Raw genomic sequence first — 24,323 nt, 5'->3', positions numbered from 1 at the left:
TTTTCCCTATTTTAACGATCTGAGCGCATGGTCTAAAAGGGTTGTACCTAGCCTCTTAACTCGAGTCTTGTCTCCCATTCCCTTTAAGAGGCAGTTGCGCTTTGACCATGGTGGATTTGCTATTTACATGGCGGATTATAGACACCCTCAACCTGACGAGTCAGTTTAAATACATGTGTGTATTGGCACTAGTGACGTTAAAAGTGACACTGCCAAAAAAAAGGAAATTATTTTCAGTGAAGCTTTGTATCAATGCGTGATTCGTTCTATCAAAATCACGTGACCAATGACGTCCGAAGCTTCGTTTCAAACACACCCACGTGACTGCTTCGTACTCTGATTAAAAAAGGTTTAAAATGCGCAACACAGGTTGTTAGAACTGTTGTATTGCGCTAGTTTATTGTTGCGAGACTTTGTCATGGTTCTGAAATGTTGGAACACTTTTGAGTTCGCCCAATAAGGTTGATAATATATTTGGCTTTTGTTCTGCAGCCATATATCATATATATTTTGGTGAAAGCATCCTAATCCCCCCCCCCAACTTTGTTAATTTTCAAGTATTGGAAAAATCACCCTCAGATTCCTGACTTTCAAATAGTTGTATCTCGGCCAAATATTGTACTAACCATACATCAATGGAAAATGAGATTTATACATCATCTGAAAGCCGAATAAATACAATTTAATTTTTTTTTTTACCCTTATGACTGGTTTTGTGATCCAGGGTCACATATAGGCATTTCCATAGTTAGGTCATGGCATGCCTCCATTTAGAGCAGGGTTTCTGCAGGTTTCACCAAGTCAAATGTAAGACTTTTTAAGACCATTATTAATTCAATTTAAGACCTATTTAAAAGGAAATGCAGTCACAAAATTACTTGCAAAGTAAATTAATTTATTCAAATTGAACAAATCGATAATCTCGTATTGATGAACTTGCACTTCCCCATAGCTCAATCCCACCAGGATTTCGCAATATTTTTTTGTGATCAAAATGACTGAATAAAATCCATTTTATGTGTCTGTGGTACAATCCAAAAGAGACTCGCGCCAATAACACAAAAGCTGATTAGCTGCAATATAAATTACATATTGGTCTCATTTGTAGTCGTAATACAGCAAATTATATTTGGACTAGCGAAAGAAAGAACTACAACACACCGGAATTAAAAAACTAAACTTTCAATGAGCAATGGAGGTAGTGTTACATGGACGTAGGAAAATTAAGACCAGTTTAAAATTATTTAAAACCTAGAACAGAATAATTCCACAAATTTAAGACTTTTTAAGGCCTAGACTTTTTAAGACCCAACGGAAAACCTGTGGAGGATGTTTTGTCTTGGTCTGGTATTTAAAGAAATGTTGCAAAAAGCTCAGGTGTGATTTGTAGTCAGATCAGTCCATATCTATTTTTTTTTTTTCATGAGGTCAGTTATGCAATCTTTTACTCTTTATTGATTATGTAATTGGTATGATATGATTTACCTGACTATTAATAAATTGTTACATTTGAATGTATTCTGACTTGATACAACAATCTACTAGAGTTAATAATTTCCTTGTTACCGCAAATCTGCATTCAGGTTCGTAACAGACTAAAGTCTAGTTTTGAGTGGAGCATAAGGCACACCAACAGTGATTTTAGAGCTACGGCTCACACTTGGCACTGGTTCAAATGTTCATAGACTGTAAAGGCTAAAAGGGGGAATTTCCATTTAGGACAACAAAATGTTAATCGACCAACCTAAATAGGATGAGCCCTCGGTTTATTGTAATGTTAGTCTAGCTAAGTGTGCATGGGAAACCATGGCATGACCAAACCAAAGCTACCATCAGAAAAATAATATTGGTCGGCTTGTATATGAATTGATATAAACTGAAATGTGAGATAAAGAGACGCAATTACCTTTTTATTGTTTTATTTCGTGGCGGAAACTAGCTTCCATAAAATACAGGAGTAATTTTGTTGACTTTCTTTTGGCTTGACCTCAAAATTGTATTCAAATGAAACCTTTCGATGTACAATACATGAATAACCGGGAACATACTAACCTTTCCCTTCTTGATGACTTTGTCTTTATCTTGAGAATCGTTTGAGGTTGGATCATAAACCCAAAGCACATTTCCTTTTTCAACCCCGGTTAAGGAGAAACTCTTGAGTTTACTCACGGGCAAACCCTAAAACAAGACACAACATCAGTCTCTGCATCAAAAATTAAACGCATTAAACTACCTCACAATGAAAACCATTTCTTACAGGAATTTCTATAATAAACATACAGTATGCACTATTTTCTAAATTGTCTAGTTTAAGTTTTGTGGAAGTAATGCCATTCTGTTGTTCATTATAGGGGTGTGCGACATATATTGTCTGCAAAAATGTAATGATGTGTTTTAAAGATGTGTGAGCTAACATTATCAAATACTGTACGCAATCCCTTTGCAAACAAAAACAAAAAAAGGCTTTAAGAGTGACAATTGCTTTCACTGCATGATGTTGTACAATGCCGTTAGAATGACCCAAAATTCAATATATACGGGGGAGTTTTTTTGTCTTATATTTCTAAATGATATATTTAAGCAATTAATCACGCTGTTTTTTCCTGAGTATCAGCATCTTTGCAAATGTGACACTGTTTTTACACAACAGTCCAATAAACAAGCAGCTAATATTGTGAGTTACATTTCAGAATATTGTCACAATAATTTGCTTTATTTTACAAACAAAAACAGTTTTAGATTGATATACTGTATATTTTGATTAATTATTCAATATATATTAACATATTTACACATATTGACATGTGTGTGCGTGTGTGGATTAGAGCTGGGCAATTGATTAATCGTGATTAAATCGCATCGAAAATAAAAGTTTGTGTTTACATAATATGTGTGTACTGTGTGTAATTATTATGTATATATAAATACACACTCCTTCATGTATATATTTAAGAAATATTTGCATGTATATACTGTATATATATTTATATACTTTATCATATATATGATACATATTTTATATATAAATAAAAAAAATCTTAAATATACATGCATGTGTGTATTTAAATAAAAATTATACACAGTACACACACATTATGTAAACACAAACTTTTATTTTGGATGGGATTAATAATGATTAATCAATTGCCGAGCACTAATTATGATTAAAGAAACTTTTATATTAAGATTAAGGTTTTAAAAAAACTATTTTATATTATAATTAAAAATAATCATTAAAAATGAAGGTAAAAATGCTCTTGAAATCAATTAAAGGAGGCAAATATTACCCCTTAATGAAAAAAGTTAATTTCACTCACTGCTATGAACCAACCACCACACAGAATATGATTGATTATATAAAAAAAATGAATATCTAAAAATCATCTAATTATCATTATCGACAAAATCCCAGAAAATGCAGAGATATCACTGTGTCAATATCGCACACACCTAGTTCATTACATGGCTCTCTGAAATACTTGATTGTGATTGGTCAGTTGCAGCATTCTGTAGTAAAATATGTTTTGTATGCGGATTATTAAACTGTAAAACTGGCTGTGTCAAATATACAGGTAAAACTATAAAATAATTGGTAACACTTTACTTAAAGCCTTGATTTAAAATGCATTATAAAAGTACTTTTAATGCATTGTAATCCACCTTATAATAGTCTCATGAATAATTGTAACCTCAGTTATAATACATTATAACACTCATCTATTGATTGAACACACCTTTAGGAAGTGTAATGCATACAACCAATTTCAGATGTAACAAGGAATCAGTAAATATTATAATGCATTTTAACGTATTTATGAAAAGCTATAATGCATTATGTATATTATGAATACCTTTATAATGCATTATATATCAAGGCTATAAGAAAAGTGTAAATAATGTCATGTTGGATTTCAAACTTCCTATATTTATTCATGTGATGAGTATCTGTGTAATAAACAGGATAATTATTGCATATAGTCTGAGTCTTGATTCCCGTGTCGAGTTTATTTCTTTTTTTTGCAATAATGACCGACTGACTGCAGATTATCTCAGGTTACCTCTCCAAAAAGATCCAGATGCAATAATCAGGCATTGGTCCTATAAACTTGAATAAACGGATGCATTAATGATGAATCACACACCACGTGTTCTAGGTATGAAGGTAAGACGGGTTCCTTGCGTCGCTGCAAGAAGCTGATGACCATGAGGGTGATGCAGTAGGACGGAAGTCCACCTTCTTCCATCTGGTCTACACAACAAATCTAATTCACACACACACAAAAAAAACATATCACATAAGGCATGCAGAGTGTTAACACTCTTTATGCCGTTTCACTGTACATTAAAAATCCATGTAATATTATTATACATACACAACATAACTTACGTCATGTTTCAGACAACACTGAGAACCATAGTAAACAAAACATGCAATTTAGTATTTTAAACTTGGCTGAAAAAACCTACATAAACATCGGTCTTACCTTAGCCCAGTATCTGAAGCATGTGACCAGCGGGATGAGTTGCGGCTCCAGACTCGACATCTCGGCCAAATATGCTGTTGTTAAGCATGCACTTTCATTGCCTGCGCTGACTTTGCAGATCAGACCACTTTAAAAGATAACAAAAACATGTTTAAAACATTTTAAAAAGAGACAACTCTTCCTGTGTCAATGAATTTAACATACACTACCATTCAAAAGGTTGAGGTCAGTAAGAAAGAAGTCTCTTCTGCTCAACAAGGCTGCATTTATTTGATCAGTACAAACAGTGAAATATTACTACAATTAAAAATAGCTTTTTTATGTTGTAATATATAGTAAAGTATATTCTATTCCTGTGATCAAAGCTGAATTTATCATCATCATTACTCCAGTCGTCAGTGTCACATGATTCTTCAGAAATCGTTCTAATATGATGATTTAGTGTTTAAGAAACATTTATGATTATTATCAATGTTGAAAACAGTTTTTTTTTTAGATCCTTTGAGGAATAAAATTTAAAAGAATTGCATTTATTTGAAATATAATTTTTTGGTAACTTTGAATATCCCTTTACTGTCACTTTTGATCAATTTAATGCTTCCTTGCTGAATGAAAGTATTAATTTATTTTTAAAAATCTTACTGACCCAACAAGCTTTTTGCCAGTAGTGTACATCAAAAAAAAATAAAATAAAAACTTCAATGCAGTTAGCTTCATTTACAGTGCCTATAGAAAGTCATAATACCCTGTAAAAATCTTCACCTTTTGTCACATTATACCCTGGAAAATAAAATGAATTAAGTCTAACTTTTTTGACCTGCCCATCTTCAGCTGTCTAGACGGGGAACGCAGGTTTTCCTCACGAATTGATGCACTTGGCAGCATCCATATTCCCTTCAATACTGACCAATTGTCCAGTCCCTGCTGAAGAGACACACCCCACAACATGCGAAAAGCAAACAGCACACCACCCAAAACAAACCATACCTACTGTGAAGCATGGTGGTTGCAGCATGATGATGCTGTGGTGTTTCTCTTAAGTGGGGACTGGACAATTGGTCAGTATTGAAGGGAATATGGATGCTGCCAAGTGCATCCAAACTCTTGAGGAAAACCTGCGTTCCCCTGCTAGACAGCTGAAGATTGGCAGGTCATTTACCTTCCGACACGACAGTGATCCTAAACATACCGCCAAAGGAACAACGCAATGGCTTAAGGATAGGAAGGTGAATGTCCTTGAGTGGTCAAAGCAGAGCCCCAACTTAAATCTGACAGAAAATTTGTGGATGGACTTGAAGAGAGCAGTCCATTGCCGCTCGAATTTGACTGAACTTGAGGAATTCTTCAAGGAAGAATGGACAAATATTCCCCAATCTAGGCGAGCAACGCTAGTAAAGACATCTCCAAAACGTTTATTGGCTGTAATTAAAGCAAAAGGTGGATATACAAAGTATTAAATCAGGGGACTGATGACACTTCCAACACGGTTATTCTGGTTTTTCACATTTTAATAATCTTCCAGAATGTTTTAAAATGTTAGAATTAATTAATTTGTCATCTACATTCATCTACCATCTGGGTGTGCATTCACGGTGTTTGTGTGTGTTCACTACTGTGTGTGTGCACTTGGATGGGTTAAATGCAGAGCACAATTTCCAAGTAATCCACCATACTTGGCCACACGTCACTTCACTAATGTGACAAAAGGTGAAGATTTTCACAGGGTCTGATATAGTATAGTTTATACACTGTATAAACTTTGTAAAATAATAATCAACAAAGAAACAGACCTTGATTTCTCTTTGCACACAACTACAGGCATCCTCCTATGGAAGTCTCCTTCCACATCGACAAAAAGATCTGTGAATATGAAAATAAAACAGTGAGAAAAATTAAAACATACCATTGTTATTCTATAATGGTGGTGCTTTACTGTGAATACTTTTATGCATATATCATGATTTTATTTAAATTTAACAAAACGTGGTAACACTTTTGGGGAACACTTTATTTTCCAGTCTCCTTGTAACATATGCTATATAGTAATAACAGTAAATTATGTATTATTGCATGCAACTAACCCTCAACCAAACCCTAATCCTACCCTAACCTTATAGTAAGTACATGTTGTTAATTATTATTACTCAGTACTTAAATATATAATTAAACTGTAACAATGACACCTTAAAATAAAGTGTAACCCACTTTATTTTAGGGTTCAATTCTAACTATTGACTAGTTGCTTATTAGCATGCATATTACTAGGGATGCCACAATTCTCAATATAATATTGAACCGTTCGGTAAGGCATTCACGGTTCAATACGCGCTTGTGATTTGCGGTTTTTCGGTTTTGCATTGAATTAATTATTTTTCTGCAAATTCTATCATTTAAATTTCCTCCATCCCAATATTGAACAACGCGACATACATTCACATCACACGTTAGTGGTAGAGTTATGCTCACGGAACACTATAGTTATTCACAATCACGAACGTTCATTATTTGCATGCGTTTTAAAGCCATGCCGGTTCGTTCACGTGCGCGGTTTTAACATGCGCTTTTCCGAGAGCATGCACTAAACGCCTGTCAAACACGTGAATACTGGACTAAGTAGTCGTCTTACTGCGCTAATACTGTCAAATACACACAAGGTTAACAAACACAGTCGGTTATGTCTAAAGTGAAAGTAAAATCGCGTGTGTCTATTAGATGCACGGAGGTCTTACATTGACAGCAGGCAGCCTAGTGAACACGCTGACCTTAAAGGGACAGTTCACCTCTAAAATTATGTCATTATTTACTCACTCTAATATTGTTCCAAACCTGTATTCATTTCTTGATGACAGAATTTTCATTTTTGAACGAACTATCCCTTTAATGTTAATACAACAACAAAAGACAAAGAGAAAATCCCTCATTGCTCTTGACTGAAAAACTAATAGCTTTAATAAGAATCAATGTATATTTTATAGTGAATTCTATGTAGTGTATTATTTTTACACTTATTCATTCAATTTCATACTTAAATGCTGCTGTACAGCTCTGAGCTGCCAGTGTAAATCTTTATATATATTTATTTTATATTATACAATACACTAGGAATGTGTACAAGGTTTTTTTTTTAAGTAAAGTTTAAAGTTTAAGTAAGGTTTTTCAATTATTTTAAGTAAAATAAAGAAAGAGTATTGCAATAAAAAAATAGTATTTTTTCTCCTTAACCTCTTGCTGTTCTTGTCGCCTAATGCTGCGTTCACACCAAACGCGAATAGAGCGTCTGGCGCGAGTGATTTCAATGTTAAGTCAATGGAAAGGCGCGTTGACGCGCGTCTGGAGGTCTCGCGGCGCGGAAGGCGCGTTTCGCGCGGCGTGAAGGACGCGAATCCGCCTCATTCGCGCGTCCAGTTCGCGCGAATGGCGCGAATTGAGCGTCTTGCGCTATACGCGCGTTACACGCGAATGGTGCCTTTGTGCATTCACGCGTTTGAAGCGAATTTGCGTCTGACGCCCGAGTTGAAAACTTTGAACTTTGGCGTCAATTCGCGCCGCGTTAACCAATCAGGAGCCTGCTTGCTGCTGTCACGTGGTAAAGTGACGTGTATGAGAAACCCTGCATAAATTAAAAATAGTACTATTGTGTCGCAACATAAGAATAGAATAGCAAAAAAACGAACCGAACCGAAAACCGTGGTTAAAAACCGAGGTATGTATTGAACCGTGGACTAACTGTATTGTTGCATCCCTACATATTTCTATTTTTTTTTTGTTTATTAGCACTTATTAATGCCTTATTCTGCACAACCTTATTCTACATCCCTTAATCCTACCCCACACCTAAACTTAACAACTGCCTTACTAACTAATAATAAGCAGTTTATTGAGGCAAAAGCCATAGTAAATAGTGAGAATTACACCCTAAACTAAATAGTGACCCAAAACATAATATGTATCAGCTATTTTTTGGCCAAAATTTCAGTATCAGTGTGTCTCAAACTCCTTATCCTGCGCTTTTGTCACCATGGCCAATTATGACCAGGACCTTTGCTTTCACAGCTTTTCATATTTCAACTTACCGCTTTTTGAGAGATGCTCTTGAGCCACGAGCAGAATATCAGGATGCTGGAACTGATGAGAGATTTTTTTTTCTTAATTACAAAACCCTTATTGACAAAACTTCATCAGCAAAAGTAACAGATTGCAAAAATTCATTTTGTAAAACATTCTCAAAAATTGTTCACTGTTTGATGAAAGAAATCGAATACTTGATTCTGATTGGCTAAAAGGTGTGCAATTAAACCGTTTATTGCCAAGTCAGTTTAATCAGCGTTCTATATTAATGCACTGTTTTCATTAGCTAAGTTTCCATCCAAAGTTGCGAATTTAACTTATGCGCAAAATGGGTATATCGCACAAAACATTTATGAATAAAGCAGCATCGAAGAGAACAAAATCGCCATTTTCTGATAAACTGGCATTAAATATCACTAAGAAAAGTAGGAGAAACCACTGTATATAATAATATTTAAATATATTAAAAACATACTGGCGTCTCTGAAAGTACAGACTAAACGCATTTCGGTAAATTTTCATAACTTCTGTAAATGTGTTTCCATCATAGTTTATGCACTTGTTTTACTTTAGAGCCGTAACTGAAGAAAATAACCGTCATTTCTACCCTTCTGGTCAAATATTGCGCTGCAAACATCAATAACTGCTATTTGAATGCACTCTACTTTGCACCGGGTGGTTCTTGGCATTAAACGATTTTAATGATGTGAAGGCACAGCTAGCCGTGGATTATCCCTTATTTAAAGCATTTAAAATGCATATGCCATGGTTTGTGTGTTAGCTATCATAGTGTACACACAGAAAATTGTGATACTGTGTCTAAATGTCAGTGATAATTAGCTTGTATCATGGGTTTGAAACAATAATACCTTATCCTCATCCAGCACAAGTCTGATATGAGCCTTAATAATTGATATATTACTTTGTGATGCCTGTAATAACAAGTGAAGAGAGTAAAGTTTACTTCATGCTAGGTTTTATCAAGTTGTTGTGGCAATGCACGGTCTAGCTAAATGTGATTTTTTTTTTTTTATTTACTCAGAAGACAAAGCCATAGAATACACTAAAAGGCAAATTGTGAGAATATTTCTAATAAGCACTTCATACTCACATGGGATGGAAACTTCACATCAATGTTTACATCAGAATCCTTGAAGCCGAACTTGGTGGCGGAAGATCCATATAACCTGAATTGGCATTCTGAAGGGGAATAGAGTCAAATGTATGGAGGGAGCATTAGAGCTACACATAACAGTTAAAACAGTCTCTATTAAAACACCCACATGATCTAGACTTATTCCTAAATGACAGTGATTTGACAAGTAAGAACATTCACCCAGAAAGAGTAGTTATCCTGTACAGGTATGAAAACTACACAAACGGTCTTTTCAAACACACAGTATCATTACAATAATTCAAATTATCATAGAAACACAGGGATAAAAGTTTATAGTTCAGATATAAACACTGATGTCTACAGTAGCGATCAAAATAGAGTAAATCACCTTTGAAAGTAATTTGACGATTCAAATAAAAATTGTAGGTGGCCACTAGTAATGAAACAAAGTCTTTATGAGTGAGTCACTGAATCATTCATTAAAAAAATTTGATCAAAATCGCTGATACATCCAGTAATGAAACGTGACGTTGTTATGAGTAGGGTTGGGCATCGAGAACCGGTTCCAACTTGGAACCGTTTAAAAAATAACGATGCCATTGGAATCGTTTAGAAATGTTGTTTTCGATTCCGATCATCGGTTCCAAACGCGCAAGTTTTCGGAAGTGCTTGGCGCGCCCGTTTGTTCTGTTGCAGCCATGGAGCACGGTAAGCGGCGCTCAAAAGTGTGGCTTTATTTCACTTTAAAAAAAAAAAAGCCTGGGTCGGCACAGTGCAACACATATGACAAACTTATTTCTTGCACGGGAGGATGCACTACAAATATGTGGTGTATAAATTAATGAGTGTAGCGTGTTTGAAATGCTGCGCAGGTCTGTCCTCCTCAGGCAACCCTGCGCTAACCAACGCTATTAAAGGGATAGTTCACCCTGAAATGAAAATAAAGCCTTCTTTTACTTACCCTGATGTTGTCCCAGTGCCCTATGTCCTATGACATTTCAAATACTGTTCCTGCACGCGCTCCTTCCTATTATGGCAGTGAATGGCGATCAGCTAAAACATTACAAAAAATAAACTAATGTATCACGCAACGATACAGGGAGACGCGCGCCATATGGAAAGTGTTCAGGGGGCACACTATAAGGTTTTGCGAGAACGAACCCGTATTATTCAGTCAAAACACTGAGCTCGGCCGTTATTCGGAGCGCGCTCCTCTGTGTACACTATGAGCCGTCAGCAGCCGCCGGCGCTCTTGCCTACTATAATAACTCGCACTGTTGTCATTGCACCCAGGATAAGCACACACACACACGCACCATTTTGAGAGATCAAGCTCAATAGAAAAAAACGCGATTCTCGTCTTTTCTATAACGTATATGATAAGAAATAATACTAATAATATAACCTCCTTAAGTGAATATTGTGTACCGGTTGTCATGAGGCTACTGCGGCTTGGAGTGCGCACACACAGGAACACGCGCATTTGAACAACAGCTGGGTGAGTAAAAGATGGCTTTATTTTCATTTCAGGGTGAACTAACATTATCCCACCTCGTCATAATCAGGTAAGTGATTGTAGTGTAATAAAGCCCTTGACCAAATTGCGATTGAGGTGAACAACAACGTTACTGAAATAATTTTTCCCCCTCGTAGATAAATGTAGCTATACGCAAATTGCCCACGCTAGTAGCAGTCCTAATATGACTGCTGTTAATGCTATTGTTAAGCCGGGACTCGTGTGAAACTCCATTCACCTTTGCAGCAAAGCAAGTGAAAATGCCAGCGGAGAAAGTCCCAAAACTAAAACTCATTATTGAATCAAAATACAATTTTCCTCTGTGAAATGAGCCTGTGACATGTTGTGACTCCACCCCTCAAAGAATCGGAATCGAGAATCGAAAAGAACCGTAATCGAAACTAAGAATCGGAAATGTTCAAATCAAAACGATGCCCAACCCTAGTTATGAGCGAGTCATTGAATCATCTTTCATTCAAGAGATTTCTTCAAAAACACGGATTCATCCAGTAATGAAACAAGAGAAGCCTTAATGAGTGAGTCATTGAATCATTTATTCAAGAGATTCATTCAAAAACACTGATTCAACCAGTAATGAAACGTGACGTCTTTATGAGTGAGTCACTGAATCATTCATTCAAGAGATTTGTTCTAAAACGCTGATTCATCCAGTAATGAAAAGCGGAGTCTTTATGAGCGAGTCATTGAATCATTCATTCAAGAGATTTGTTCAAAAACGCTGATTCATCCAGTAATGAAACGCGGAGTCTTTATGAGCGAGTCATTGAATCATTCATTCAAGAAATTTGTTCAAAAACGCTGATTCATCCAGTAATGAAACGTGGAGTCTTTATGAGCGAGTCATTGAATCATTCATTCAAGAGATTTGTTCAAAAACACGGATTCATCCAGTAATGAAACAAGTGAAGCCTTAATGAGTGAGTCATTGAATCATTTATTCAAGAGATTTGTTCAAAAACACTGATTAAACCAGTAATGAAACGTGACGTCTTTATGAGTGAGTCACTGAATCATTCATTCCAAAAATTAGTTCAAAAACGCTGATACATCCAGTAATGAAACGTGACGTCTTTATGAGTGAGTCACTGAATAATTTCATTCAAAAAATTAGTTCAAAAACGCTGATACATCCAGTAATGAAACGTGACGTCTTTATGAGTGAGTCACTGAATCATTCATTAAAAAAATTTGTTCAAAAACGCTGATACATCCAGTAATGAAACGTGACGTCTTTATGAGTGAGTCACTGAATCATTCATTAAAAAAAATTGTTCAAAAACGCTGATTCATCCAGTAATGAAACGTGGAGTCTTTATGAGCGAGTCATTGAATCATTAATTCAAGAGATTTGTTCAAAAACACTGATTCATCCAGTAATGAAACATGAAGTCTTTATGAACGAGTCATTTAATCATCATTCAGAGTTGTTTATTCAGAATCAAAAAACAGGGAGTCTCAATGTCTCCAGAATCGGGCAGCTCTAGGAAGCATCGAATAAAGGATGAAACGAGCTTTGCGCTGTTACATACCTGGAAGGAAAGGTTGAAGGACTTTCTGAACGAGAGCGAGAATATTTTGGCGTTGTTTCAAATCCTGGTCGTTCAAACCAAACTCGGTGACCACACTTTCCAGTGCAGAGCTGATTAAATGACACTGTGCTTTACCAGGAGCCGCTATGTTCAACAGCAGCGTCAGCTTCTGCAGTTCCTGTAACGAGGAGACACATTTCAGCCATTAATAACAAGCACAGCAGTTTGAGCATGATCATAATTTTGTTATACGATTCCTCACCCTGGCTTTCTTCCTGTGGGATCTTTCTCTGATGTGACCGAGCGCTGGTGAGATGTCTTCACAGAACACCTTACATTTATCACATCTGAACTTGAGGCTGATGTTTGACTAATAAGAATGCATAAAAAGAAACAAAATCAGATTACGTCAACAATAATGATCAATGCACAAAGTTTGTTTGTTTTGTTTTTTGTGGAAGAAACTAACACTTTTATTCAGCAAGGACGCATTAAATTGATCAAATTACTTTTCATAGTTACAATTATATTTCAAATAAAAACTGCTCTTTTAAACTCTCCATTCATCAAAGAATCCTGAGTTACCACAAGAATATGAAGCAGCACAACTATTTTCAGCATTGATAATAATAATAAATGTTTCCAAATCATCATATTAGAATCTGATTTCTGAAGGATCATGTGACACTGAAGACTGGAGTAATGATGCTGAAAATTCAGCTTTGATCACAGGAATAAATTACATTTGAACATATATTACAAAAAAAAAAAAAATTAATAGTTATTTTATATTATAAAAATATTCACAATTTTACTGTATTTATATTAAATGAATGCAGGCTTGGTGAGTATTATTTGATTTAATTATGTAAATGCATTAAATGTGAGTTTATAAACAGAGCCTGTGATATTTAATGCACTTCATGATATTGATTACAAAGAAATGGAACATACTCTATATCTATATATTCATATCAATATGGCACAAGATTTAAGTCAATGTGATTAACGACTTAGTCGAAAAGTAATGTAAAAGTAGTCAGAATACGTTACCTAAAATGAGTAATCTAGATTATATAAAATTGTCACTTCTGTCAATCATCTGACATTTATCTGTCCTCGGTTAATAAGAGCAAGAAAATTAGTCATTTCACTTTTTTTTTATTATTATTAAAAACATCCTTTATTTATGCTTTATTAGGTGACAAACTTAACGTCATGTTTGGATCAGTAACCGATAACATTTCGTAAGTAATCTACTAGGGATGCACCGAGAGGATTTTTTGGGGTCGATACCAATACCGATTTTAACAAACAATTATTGGCCGATACCGATTTTAACAAACAATTATTGGCCGATACGCCGATACCGATTTTAACAAACAATTATTGGCCGATACCGATTTTAACAAACAATTATTGGCCGATACCGATTTTAACAAACAATTATTGGCCGATACCGATTTTAACAAACAATTATTGGCCGATACGCCGATACCGATTTTAACAAACAATTATTGGCCGATACCGATTTTAAAAAACAATTATTGGCCGATATGCCGATACCGATTTTAAAAAACAATTATTGGCCGATAGCAATTTTAACAAACACTTTTTGGTCGATACCGATTTTAACAAACAATTATTGGCCGATACGCCGATAGCGATTTTAACAAACACTTTTTGGTCGATACCGATTTTAACGAACAATTATTGGCCGATACCAATTTTAACAAACAATTATTGGCCAATACTGATTTTAACAAACAATTATTGGCCGATACCGATTAAAAAAAAAACACTTATTGGCCGATACCGATTTTAACAAACAATTACTGGCCAATACCGATTTTAACAAACAATTATTGGCCGATACCGATTTAAACAAACACTTATTGGCCGATACCGATTTTAACAAACAATTATTGGCCGATACCGACTTTAACAAACACTTTTTGGCCGATACCGATTTTAACAAACCAATTTTAACAAACAATTATTGGCCAATACCGATTTTAACAAACAATTATTGGCCGGTACCAATTTTAACAAACAATTATTGGCCAATACCGATTTTAACAAACACTTATTGGCCAATACCGATTTTAACAAACACTTATTGGCCGATACCAATTTTAACAAACACTTATTGGCCGATACCAATTTTAACAAACACTAAAGGCCCATTTATACTTCTGCGTCGAGTGTACGCCGTAGTGTACGCCGTAGGCTACGCGCGTAGCCAACGCCGTCGTGAGCATTTATACTTCTGCGCTGTTGTCTGCGTCAATGTGCAATTCCACATGCAGACGCTAGAAGGCAGTGTCCTCGGGCATGTTGGTGTAATCAAGACAACAGCCGAAGAAGAAGCATCTTGATGTGTAGAATCTGTACATTCATGTCGGAATATCAGCAGCAGTGAGAAAGCGGCTTTTCTTGCAGCTTGAGTTGTTGTAACTAATACAAATTAAGCATCTCTAGTTGATTAGTAAAGTTAAATAAGGCGATCTGGCGCTGGAATGCATTTGTAAAACCATGCGGAGCTCGTGGCCGCTGTTTTCAGCAGCGGTGGCTCAGCAATCGATTGTTGTTGCGGAGACTTCATTCACGAAATATACCCTAATGTGTCCCTGTTCTTGATATACAATTACTGATTAACATCTTTGGTTTTAATGAGAAAATAAATAAACTATATTCAGCGGATCTATGTATTTATTTACTACCATAAAGAATCGCTGGACTGCAAAATAGTGTGTTATAGCAGACGTAAGGAACTATCATCCAATTTCTGGACACACACACACACACACACTCCTATCGCAGATTTTTTATTTATTTATTGACCTGAGGGAAGGGTTCTGGCAGACCAATCACAGCGCTTGCGGTCCGCATAGAATTGACGCGTTGTTACATTTTTGGAGAGGTGCGCGTCAGGCTACGGCGTATCCAACGCGTCTATGCGTAGGGTACGCCGTACCCTCTGCGTGCACTCGACGCAGAAGTATAAATTGGCCTTTATTGGCCAATACCGATTTTAACAAACACTTATTGGCCGATACCGATTTTAACAAACAATTATTGGCCATATTTAAACGTATTTTTGCGGCTTAATATTCACAGACACTAGTATATATCGTGATTTGATTTATGTGTACTGACCAACGTTTTATTTATTCATCATCAAAACGTTTTTATGACTGGATTCTGTCTGCGTTGTCCGCATCACGGAAATTAATCCTTGTGAAAGTTTAGTCAAGAGTAGGGAGCGATTTATTTGTTGGTCTTATGTTGTTTGATAAACATTAAAACACAGACAGCAGCGCAGCAGGAATATTACATTATAATCTTGGATTATGCAGCAGACATTACACAGCTCAGTGCCTTCACAGAGTTCATTAAAGGTCCTGTTCTTCGTGATCCCATTTTTAAAACTTTAGTTAGTGTGTAATGTTGCTGTTAGAGCATAAATAATCCCTGTAAAATTATAAAGCTCAAAGTTCAATGCCAAGAGAGATATTTTATTTAACAGAAGTTCCCTTTCAAAGCTTACAGCGAACGGCCGGTTTGGACTACATCCCTGTACTTCCTGCTTTAATGACGTCAATAGAACAGTTTGTTGACTAACCTCCGCCCACAAGAATACGCAAAAAAGGGGGCGTGGTCTTGTTGTTCTCCCACGTGGAGAAGAGGAAGTGTTGCGTTTGTAGAGTGTGTTTATCGCCATGTCGTCAAGACGCTGTTATTTTCATCCCGGGTCTGATTCCGGCTCAAATTGATACGGTAATATAGACATGTTTACAATAACATTAAGCCCATGCATCTCCCCGTTATGGTAAGAGGCGTGACATTTCCGGGCAACGTGCGCTAAGCTGCTGTCCAATCACAACACAGGAACCGCTGGCACAATCAGAACTCGTTACGTATTTCTGAAGGAGGGACTTCATAGAACAAGGAAAATCATCAGGCCGTTTTTAGGACAGTGAAAACAGCGGTATACAGATCAGTAAATTGTGTTTTTTTACACGCGAAACATGAACACATGTTATATTGCACACTGTAAACACAATCAAAGCTTCAAAAACACAGGAAAAACGGGACCTTTAATAAACCATCAGTTTGTTACATCGGCCTCTCTAATGCTATAGCCGATATGCCGATGGTTGTAAATTGATTTTTTTTTAAAAATTTGGCCGATAAATATTGGCGGCCGATACATCGATGCATCCCTATAATGTACCCAGCACTGTTGTTTAAGAATATCGCTTTTCTAAATCATGACATTTTGCACAGAATTGCCTAATCGGTTAGTTTATAACTTCCAAACCTCTTTCTGGTCACAATCACTGCCTTCGGCTTCCAAGCACAGCTGTAAAACATCCCGTCTCGTGAGGCAGCTGTCAATCGACACCATCCTGCTCTTCTCCCTCCAACTCTGCATGCCGTCTGATAGACAGACGAGACGTAGACAGATATTAGACACAGTTCAATCTCATAACTTAAAAGATAGCGTATCCATGCGTTTTACCATGTCTGTCTCGTCGTTCTCTCCAGTTCCTCCGCTCGGCAGGTGAACCCCTCTGGAATCGGTCCTGGTGAGAAGGACTCTGTCCAAACACTCTTCCCTCAGACAGCGAGCCGGCTTTGCCTCTTCTATTCCCGTCACTTTCAAAGGGTCGACCATGACCCCACTTCGTTTTAGGGCTGTAACTGCGTTCATGGCTCACATGGTCACGTCCCAACGGGCTCCTCCAGCTCTCCTCTTCATCGGTTTCCTTCTGCCTCCTGTATCGTGGAGAGAACTTCCTGTTTCCCTTATCAGCCATTGTGGATCTAACAAAGAAATAAAGATTAATATGAAGGGTATTTTTAAAATCCTAGTGATAAAGTGCTCCCTTCACAGCAGCTTTGATTATAAGAATTCATAAAACCCATAAAGTGATGATAAACAATAATCCTTAAAGGGATAGTTCACCCAAAAATGAAAATTAGCCCATAATTTACTCACCCTCAAGTCATTCTAGGTGTATATGACATTCTTCTTTCAGACGAATAAAATCAGAGTTATTACAAAAGTCCAGGCTAATCCAAGCATTAGAATTTAATTAATAGTTGCTCTGTTTTTGAAGTCCATAAAAAGTGCATCTGCCCATCAAATAACTGCTCCACTCGGCTCTGGGGTGTTAATAAAGGCCTTTTGAAGCGAATCAATGCGTTTGTGTAAGAAAAATATCCATATTTAAAACTTTATCAAGTAAACTTTCGGCCGACCGCATTCCCTGTTCAATTTATGGAAAAATTGTTGAAAGTTCCCCTGCCGATCGAAAGGCTAACGCGACCAGGTCCGCTCGTCATGACGTCACGTACGCATCTTGAGTTTCACTTTCAACATTCAACACTTTTCCACGGAAGGCGGTCGATCGAACGTTTACTTGATAAAGTTTTAAATATGAATACGCATCGATTCGCTTCTTAGGCCTCTATTAACACCACAGAGCCGCGTGGAGCAGTTATTTGATGGGCAGATGCACTTTTTACGGACTTCAAAAACAGAGCAACTATGAATCAAATTCTAATGCTTGGATTAGCCTGGACTTTTGTAATATAACTCTTTTATTCGATTTTATTCGTCTGAAAGAAGAATGTCATGTACACCTAGAATGACTTGGGGGATGAGTAAATAATGGGCTAATTTTCATTTTTGGGTGAACTATCCCTTTAAGCCCTATTCGGACGGTAATTGTTTCTCACGTGGACGTCCGTACGGTGCTCTGCAGTGGTCAAAAAGGATATAAACAGGGAATTTCGAAGTGATATATTCTTGAAAACTCTGAGATGTGGATTCGGACGGCAATTAAATTACCACACAACATTGGTGTTTGTCTAACAACAGTAGGTAATTCGGCCAGGGATTTTTACGTTTATGGTGAAGAAAAAAAAACAAAAAACATTCTGGATTCGGACAGCAATAAAACCATTGACTAGCCCCTGTCAATGAAGAAAATACCTTATGACCCCACGAGAAACCATTACCGTCCGAATAGGGCTTTAGTATTAATTCACAAGTAATTATTAATCCTTTAAAAGGCACACTATGTTGTTTTTCACTGCTAGAGGTCACCTATTCAAAGCAAAGGCGTAGCTTGATGACGGTGAGATTGAGCGTGAGCGGTGACGTTCTCTCCCTGCCTTTGAAGGGAGGAAATGGCACATGGCCTGTGATGCCTTCTGTGCTTCAGTGAAGCGCTCGGCGAACCCTTGGCCAAAGAGGCCGGTGGCGCAGACGGGAGAATCCAGGAAGGGGGCTTTATCCGCTTCCTTCATGTCCGTGAGGTTCAACCAGAGGTGGCGCTCTAGCACAGTCAGGGTCGCCATGCTCCTTCCGATCGCCTGGGCGGTGGACTTCGTCGCACGCAGGACCAAGTCAATGGCGCAGCGCAGGTCTTTGAACACTTCAGGATCAGGGACTGACTCATCCAGAGAGTGGAGAAGTTTGGCCTGATAGACCTGAAGGACGGCCATCGTGTGAAGCGCCGAGGCAGCCTGGCCGGCGGAGGCATAAGCTCGACCAGCCAGAGCTGATGTAGTGCGGCAGGGCTTCAAGGGGTGGGACGCTTTGGCCTGCCATCCTCTGGTGGAGGGCGGGCAAAGATGAGCGGCGACAGCCTCTTCAAGAGGGGGAAGACCGTCATATCCTTTTTCCTTCGCGCCATCGACAGTCGAGAGCGCTGAAGAAAAGGAGGACTTCGAGCGAGCTGATAATGGCGCCTTCCACGATTTAGTCAGCTCGTCGTGTACCTCAGGAAAGAAGGGGGCGGGCCTCTGCGGAGGGGACTGATGGCGGCCTTGCAGAAACCACTCATCTAGCCTGCTTCGTGTGGACTCCTGGGGTTGAGACCACTCGAGCCCGAGGTCTCCTACGGCCCTGGTGAGCACCCGAACGAGTTCGGCATCGACGCTGGTGGTGGCCTGAGTAGATGGTGAGGGCGCGACCCGCGGGGAGTTCTCTGGCGTGGGCTCGCACGACTGCTCCAGCATCCTCTGTTCGCGGCGGATCTTTTTGTGTGGCCCGAGAGGGGGAGCGAGGAGGGCGGGTTCTGCGTCGAAGCTGGCGAGCCGAGCCCGCAGGGTTGGCAGCGCCATCTCATCACACTCCGGGCAGCCGCCCTTAAAGAGTGCAACATCGGCGTGGTCCCGGCCGAGACACGCGACGCAGAGGATGTGGCGACCCCCGCCGAGTAGAGGCCCTCTACACAAGGCGCAGGAATGACGAGGCATTTGCAACAACGCCCGTCTGCTTTTTTGTGAGTGTGTGTGTTGCAGAGGCGAACACACACACACAAAACACACACACAAGGATAATAAAAGGATATAGACACGCCGGATGGCACAGCTGGAACAGCAAAGGGGCTGAAGGTGGAGTCCAGAGAAGGAATCCGGCGTCCTCAGAGCAGGAGTTGGTTCCGCTGGAGACTCATTCACAGTTCACAGCAGTTCTGGAGATCAGCGAAGGGTGTCCTAATCCTATGGTGTAACATGGGCTTTTATAGCTTAGTAGGGGTGTAATGATACATCGTTAAACGATATATCGCGATATAAAAATGTGACGATATGTATCGTTGATGGAAACAATATGATTCGCGATATAGAGTTGTTTAATCCAAGGCTCAATTTGCTGTAGTTGGCCTATTTATAACAGGGTTTTTCCTGGGTCAAAAATGGTCTTCGGTGGTGGCTGACAGTAGGGATGGCTCGATACCACAATTTTGTCTTCGGTACGGTACCACAATCTAATACCGAAGTACCGATATTAAATCGATACCATACAGGGTCTGAATTTTGATGCGGGTATTGTGCATAATTTTGCTCACTCTCGCAAGTTTTGGGTTTATGAAGCGGGAAATTACAGCAAATGTTTATTATTAAATTAATCAACAAAGATTGTCACATCAATCAGTCATTTGGAAACTTTTTTGTAAGTAATTTCAGCATTACTGCGCGTCTCCATTGCTTCTGCCTTGAAAAGACATCGCACCTGCACTATAAAAGCAATCTGCGCACTCAGATTCAACACTTTCGCTTCCGTTGCGGGACAACTGACGGAAATCACTGCCCACGTCTTTTTAAACCTCGCCAATTTGAACATGCAAGCGATTTTATAGCATTTCGTAATGCATATGGGATGAGAGCTCTTTGAGAGAGAGAGTTTTCTTTGCGCTCATGCCAACAACAAACACACACACACACACACACACACACACACACACACAAGCCTAAAGAGCTTGCGCATTCCAAATTAAGTTGTTTTTCCTCAGTCAAATACACACAAAATTATGTCAAAATGTCAATCTTTAGTGAGTAGTTACATAAACACAGTTGGTTATGTCTTTCGCGGATGTAAATAGTGCAATAGTATGCATGCAAATATTATGAGGTCTACACGTCACTGGTTGAAACGAATGCTGGAGATTTCTTTATATTTAAACGATACGATCTAATGTAGGTGCGTTAATCAGTGTTAAAAGAAAAATGTCTAAATTAGATCGTTAGAATTATGCACTCACCTGTCGATCTCTTAATGTCTTACAAGTCAGGAATTAAGTGGCAGATGCTTGGCAAGGTTTGATGGTTCTTCAGCAGTTTTATAAGCAAAGTAATTCCAAATTTCACGTCTACTCGTCTTTATTAATGAGTTTTGTGCGTGTTGAGTGAGATTCAACTGCTGTATTCATCTTGTTCTGTTGCCACATTTGCCGGTTTCGCGTCAGTTTGGGTAGCGCGCTGCCACCTAGCGGTGAACTTCGGAACAGCAGCATATACCGAAATGAGCAAAATCATGATATTGTACCGTTTGAAATAAAATATATACCGGTATTTTTGCAGTACCGGTATACCGCGCATCCCTAGCTGACAGACATGGTCATCCACACACACACACACATACACGCGCACAGTAAAAAGTACCCTACCCACGTGATCTGCAAGCGCAATACTGACAATAAATTCAAAGAAACAGTTTGTAATTTTTGCTTATCTTATTTTGATACCTTGATGTTTGTTTTTGTTCCTCATTTTTTACACTATTTACAGATAATTGTTTTGGTATATAATCATATCAAAATAAAAAAAAAAAAAAAAAGAACAAATAGCCTAATTTTCTGCCATGTAGGCCTACAATTTAGTAAAATGATCAGCTAGCTAACAACAACTTTGTTCTGGTTTCACCTCACTCCAGTCTAAACTAAATTATTTTAGGCTATTTATTTTACTACACATTGTCAACATAAATAAACTGAAAGACTAAAACTAACTCTAACACCCACTCTTGCTAATTTGGGTAAGCACACTTGTGTTCTCCTTTCAGATGTTCAGAGTAAATGATTAAACTGATTCGTGAGTTCAGTGTTGGACAGATCAGTTGTTCTAACCAGTCGTTAAATGAGTCGGTTCAAAGGAGTCATTAGGTGGCGAATCGGACATTAGCAGACGCGTTGTGTGTGAATCCCGTCTGTTAGAACATTGCAAAAGATTTGTCAACACACAGAAAACACATCATAACCAGATAGGATTTGTTTCCTGTTTATTGAAAGTATGGTTTATGTCAGCTGGTCAGAGAAGAGTCAACGTTTGTTGAGCGCATTTCACACCCAACGGTAATTCAAGGAAAACATTGTCCGAATGCGCCACGTGCAACATGGATTCGGTCTTCCGACCTTTTGATTTTGATTAACGTAATATGTGAAATATTAGAAAGCTAAGAATGCTTATTTTGAGAGAGAGTGCGAGCCGGGAGGAGCTCTGATCGTTCTCTCTGTCACAGTTAACATGCGCCCGCCCCTATCATAAATCGCAAAAACTGATCAAATAAGGCTTTGGCGGGACAAAACATTTTCAATGCAGGAAAAACCCTGTATAATTCACCCAAACACAAATGTAAACTCCTGTCATCATGTCGTTTTTCGTTTAACTTACAAACACAAATGAAGACATTCTTTATGAAACCTGAGGGATTTCTGTTCCTCCATTTAAAGTCCATTCCTCTCAAACTCAAAGGATCCAAAAAATGTCATAAAGGCATCGTAAAAGAACTAATCGAGTGGTCTAATCCAAATCCAAGTCTTCTGAAGAGACACAAACGATGGTTTATGATGAACAGATTTACAACGATGCGCATACTGTAGCAAACACTGACGTTCAAATGATTGCGTGACGCGCAAAAACAACATGAGAGCGAGTAAATGCTGAATTAAAATTCTTGGATGAGCTAAACATTAACAGTTTGAGTGGTCATTTTGACACGCTTTCTTGCGATTAGAACAGTGCCGGAGGTGTGGTGCCGAATTCTGACCCCCTGCCAGATTATTACCCCCTAGTATTGGAAGGTTTAGGAGTAGGTGTGGGGGAGGGGTTAGGATTAGGCAATCAGGTAGCGACTTCAACGAGGGGGGTAATAATTTGGCAGGGGGTCGAAATTCGGCACAACACCGGATTGCATTTATCATCTGAAGTGCACGGCTGCACGCGCTGTCAATGTGAGAGCGCAAGCATTATTTAAATCACCAGATCACATTTAGTTTTAGTAGTATGATTATTCAAAGCATTTTAGATGGTTCATTCTTCTATGTATAGTGCATTAATAGCGGGAGAGGCGGGACATAGAGAGCACCGGGAGAGATGCTGCCTGCATTGAAAGCGCGAGTAATTTGTTTCAGTGACATTATTACATTAAACGATTATATACAATGCTGAATATAATTTATAATAATATAATGGGGGAATATTTGTGTCCTGATAATAATACACTAATAATAATTATATTTTAATAGACTAATAATAAAAAAGAAAAAAGAAAAAAAATCTTTATTTTGGCTTAAAATATCAGGATACATATCGTAACGTTAGTTCAGTATCGGGATTTATATCGAATCGTGACATGAGTGTATCGTTAGAGACACCCCTATATCGACAGAGCGTGTTAGGCCCTGTTAAGCGCCTAACAAAAAACAGAACAATGTCTAAAAGCTGCTATGTGACGGGGTGTACAGCAAACAAGCTAATAAACACAGAACTACGTTTTTATAAGCTGTCGACCCAAAAAAACGAGCGTTTAAGGAAACAAAAGTGGATACAGGCAATGAGACGTGAAGCATCAGCAGGAAGAATGGGTCAATTTTGGGGTCCTGACACTGGATGGATGGATTTTTTTTTTGGAGCACCATATAAAGTGCCTATATTTTGAAAATAAATATATAAACGAGGCTCAAACATCAATTTAAGCATGTGTTCCGTCAGTGAAACAAGACTACAGCCTGTAAAACACTGAAATAAATATCAGTAAATAATGGAAATATAAATGATATAAGAAAGTTAAACACTAGTTAATGTATTGGTTTTATATTTCCCCACAGAGGCGCTCATAGGCCGTTTCGCGCTGAAAGGGATCCTACACGAGCAGGAAAGAGAGCATCGCGTTTCTAATATCTTCATGTTCTCTCCTGATGTTCATTAAACTAATTTAAGCTAAACTGTGTTTAAGTGAATACTCTCCAAGCCTGTCATTTTGAGATATAGGCTATTTTGTTGTGTATTTG

The 24,323-nt window shown here is 38.1% G+C and overlaps 1 protein-coding gene across 1 annotated transcript in view; it reads right to left on the bottom strand.

Moving 5' to 3' along the window:
- The window catches only part of tut7 (terminal uridylyl transferase 7), a 54,383-nt gene that overhangs the window by 25,973 nt on the left and 4,087 nt on the right, over window positions 1–24,323 (bottom strand). Inside the window, exons 2-11 of the mRNA XM_079815448.1 lie at window positions 17,261–17,565; window positions 17,060–17,178; window positions 12,998–13,105; window positions 12,736–12,913; window positions 9,664–9,752; window positions 8,558–8,609; window positions 6,275–6,344; window positions 4,485–4,611; window positions 4,143–4,262; window positions 2,053–2,178 (exon numbers count right to left, since the gene is read on the bottom strand). Of these exons, the coding sequence (XP_079671574.1) occupies window positions 2,053–2,178; window positions 4,143–4,262; window positions 4,485–4,611; window positions 6,275–6,344; window positions 8,558–8,609; window positions 9,664–9,752; window positions 12,736–12,913; window positions 12,998–13,105; window positions 17,060–17,178; window positions 17,261–17,558 (1,287 nt within the window). The 5' untranslated portion in view covers window positions 17,559–17,565. The remainder of the gene's footprint in view (window positions 1–2,052; window positions 2,179–4,142; window positions 4,263–4,484; window positions 4,612–6,274; window positions 6,345–8,557; window positions 8,610–9,663; window positions 9,753–12,735; window positions 12,914–12,997; window positions 13,106–17,059; window positions 17,179–17,260; window positions 17,566–24,323) is intronic.

The sequence above is a fragment of the Gobio gobio genome (genome assembly GCF_949357685.1).
Source record: "Gobio gobio genome assembly, chromosome: 4".
NCBI lineage: Eukaryota > Metazoa > Chordata > Actinopteri > Cypriniformes > Gobionidae > Gobio > Gobio gobio.
This window is presented reverse-complemented; position numbering and strand designations above follow the sequence as displayed.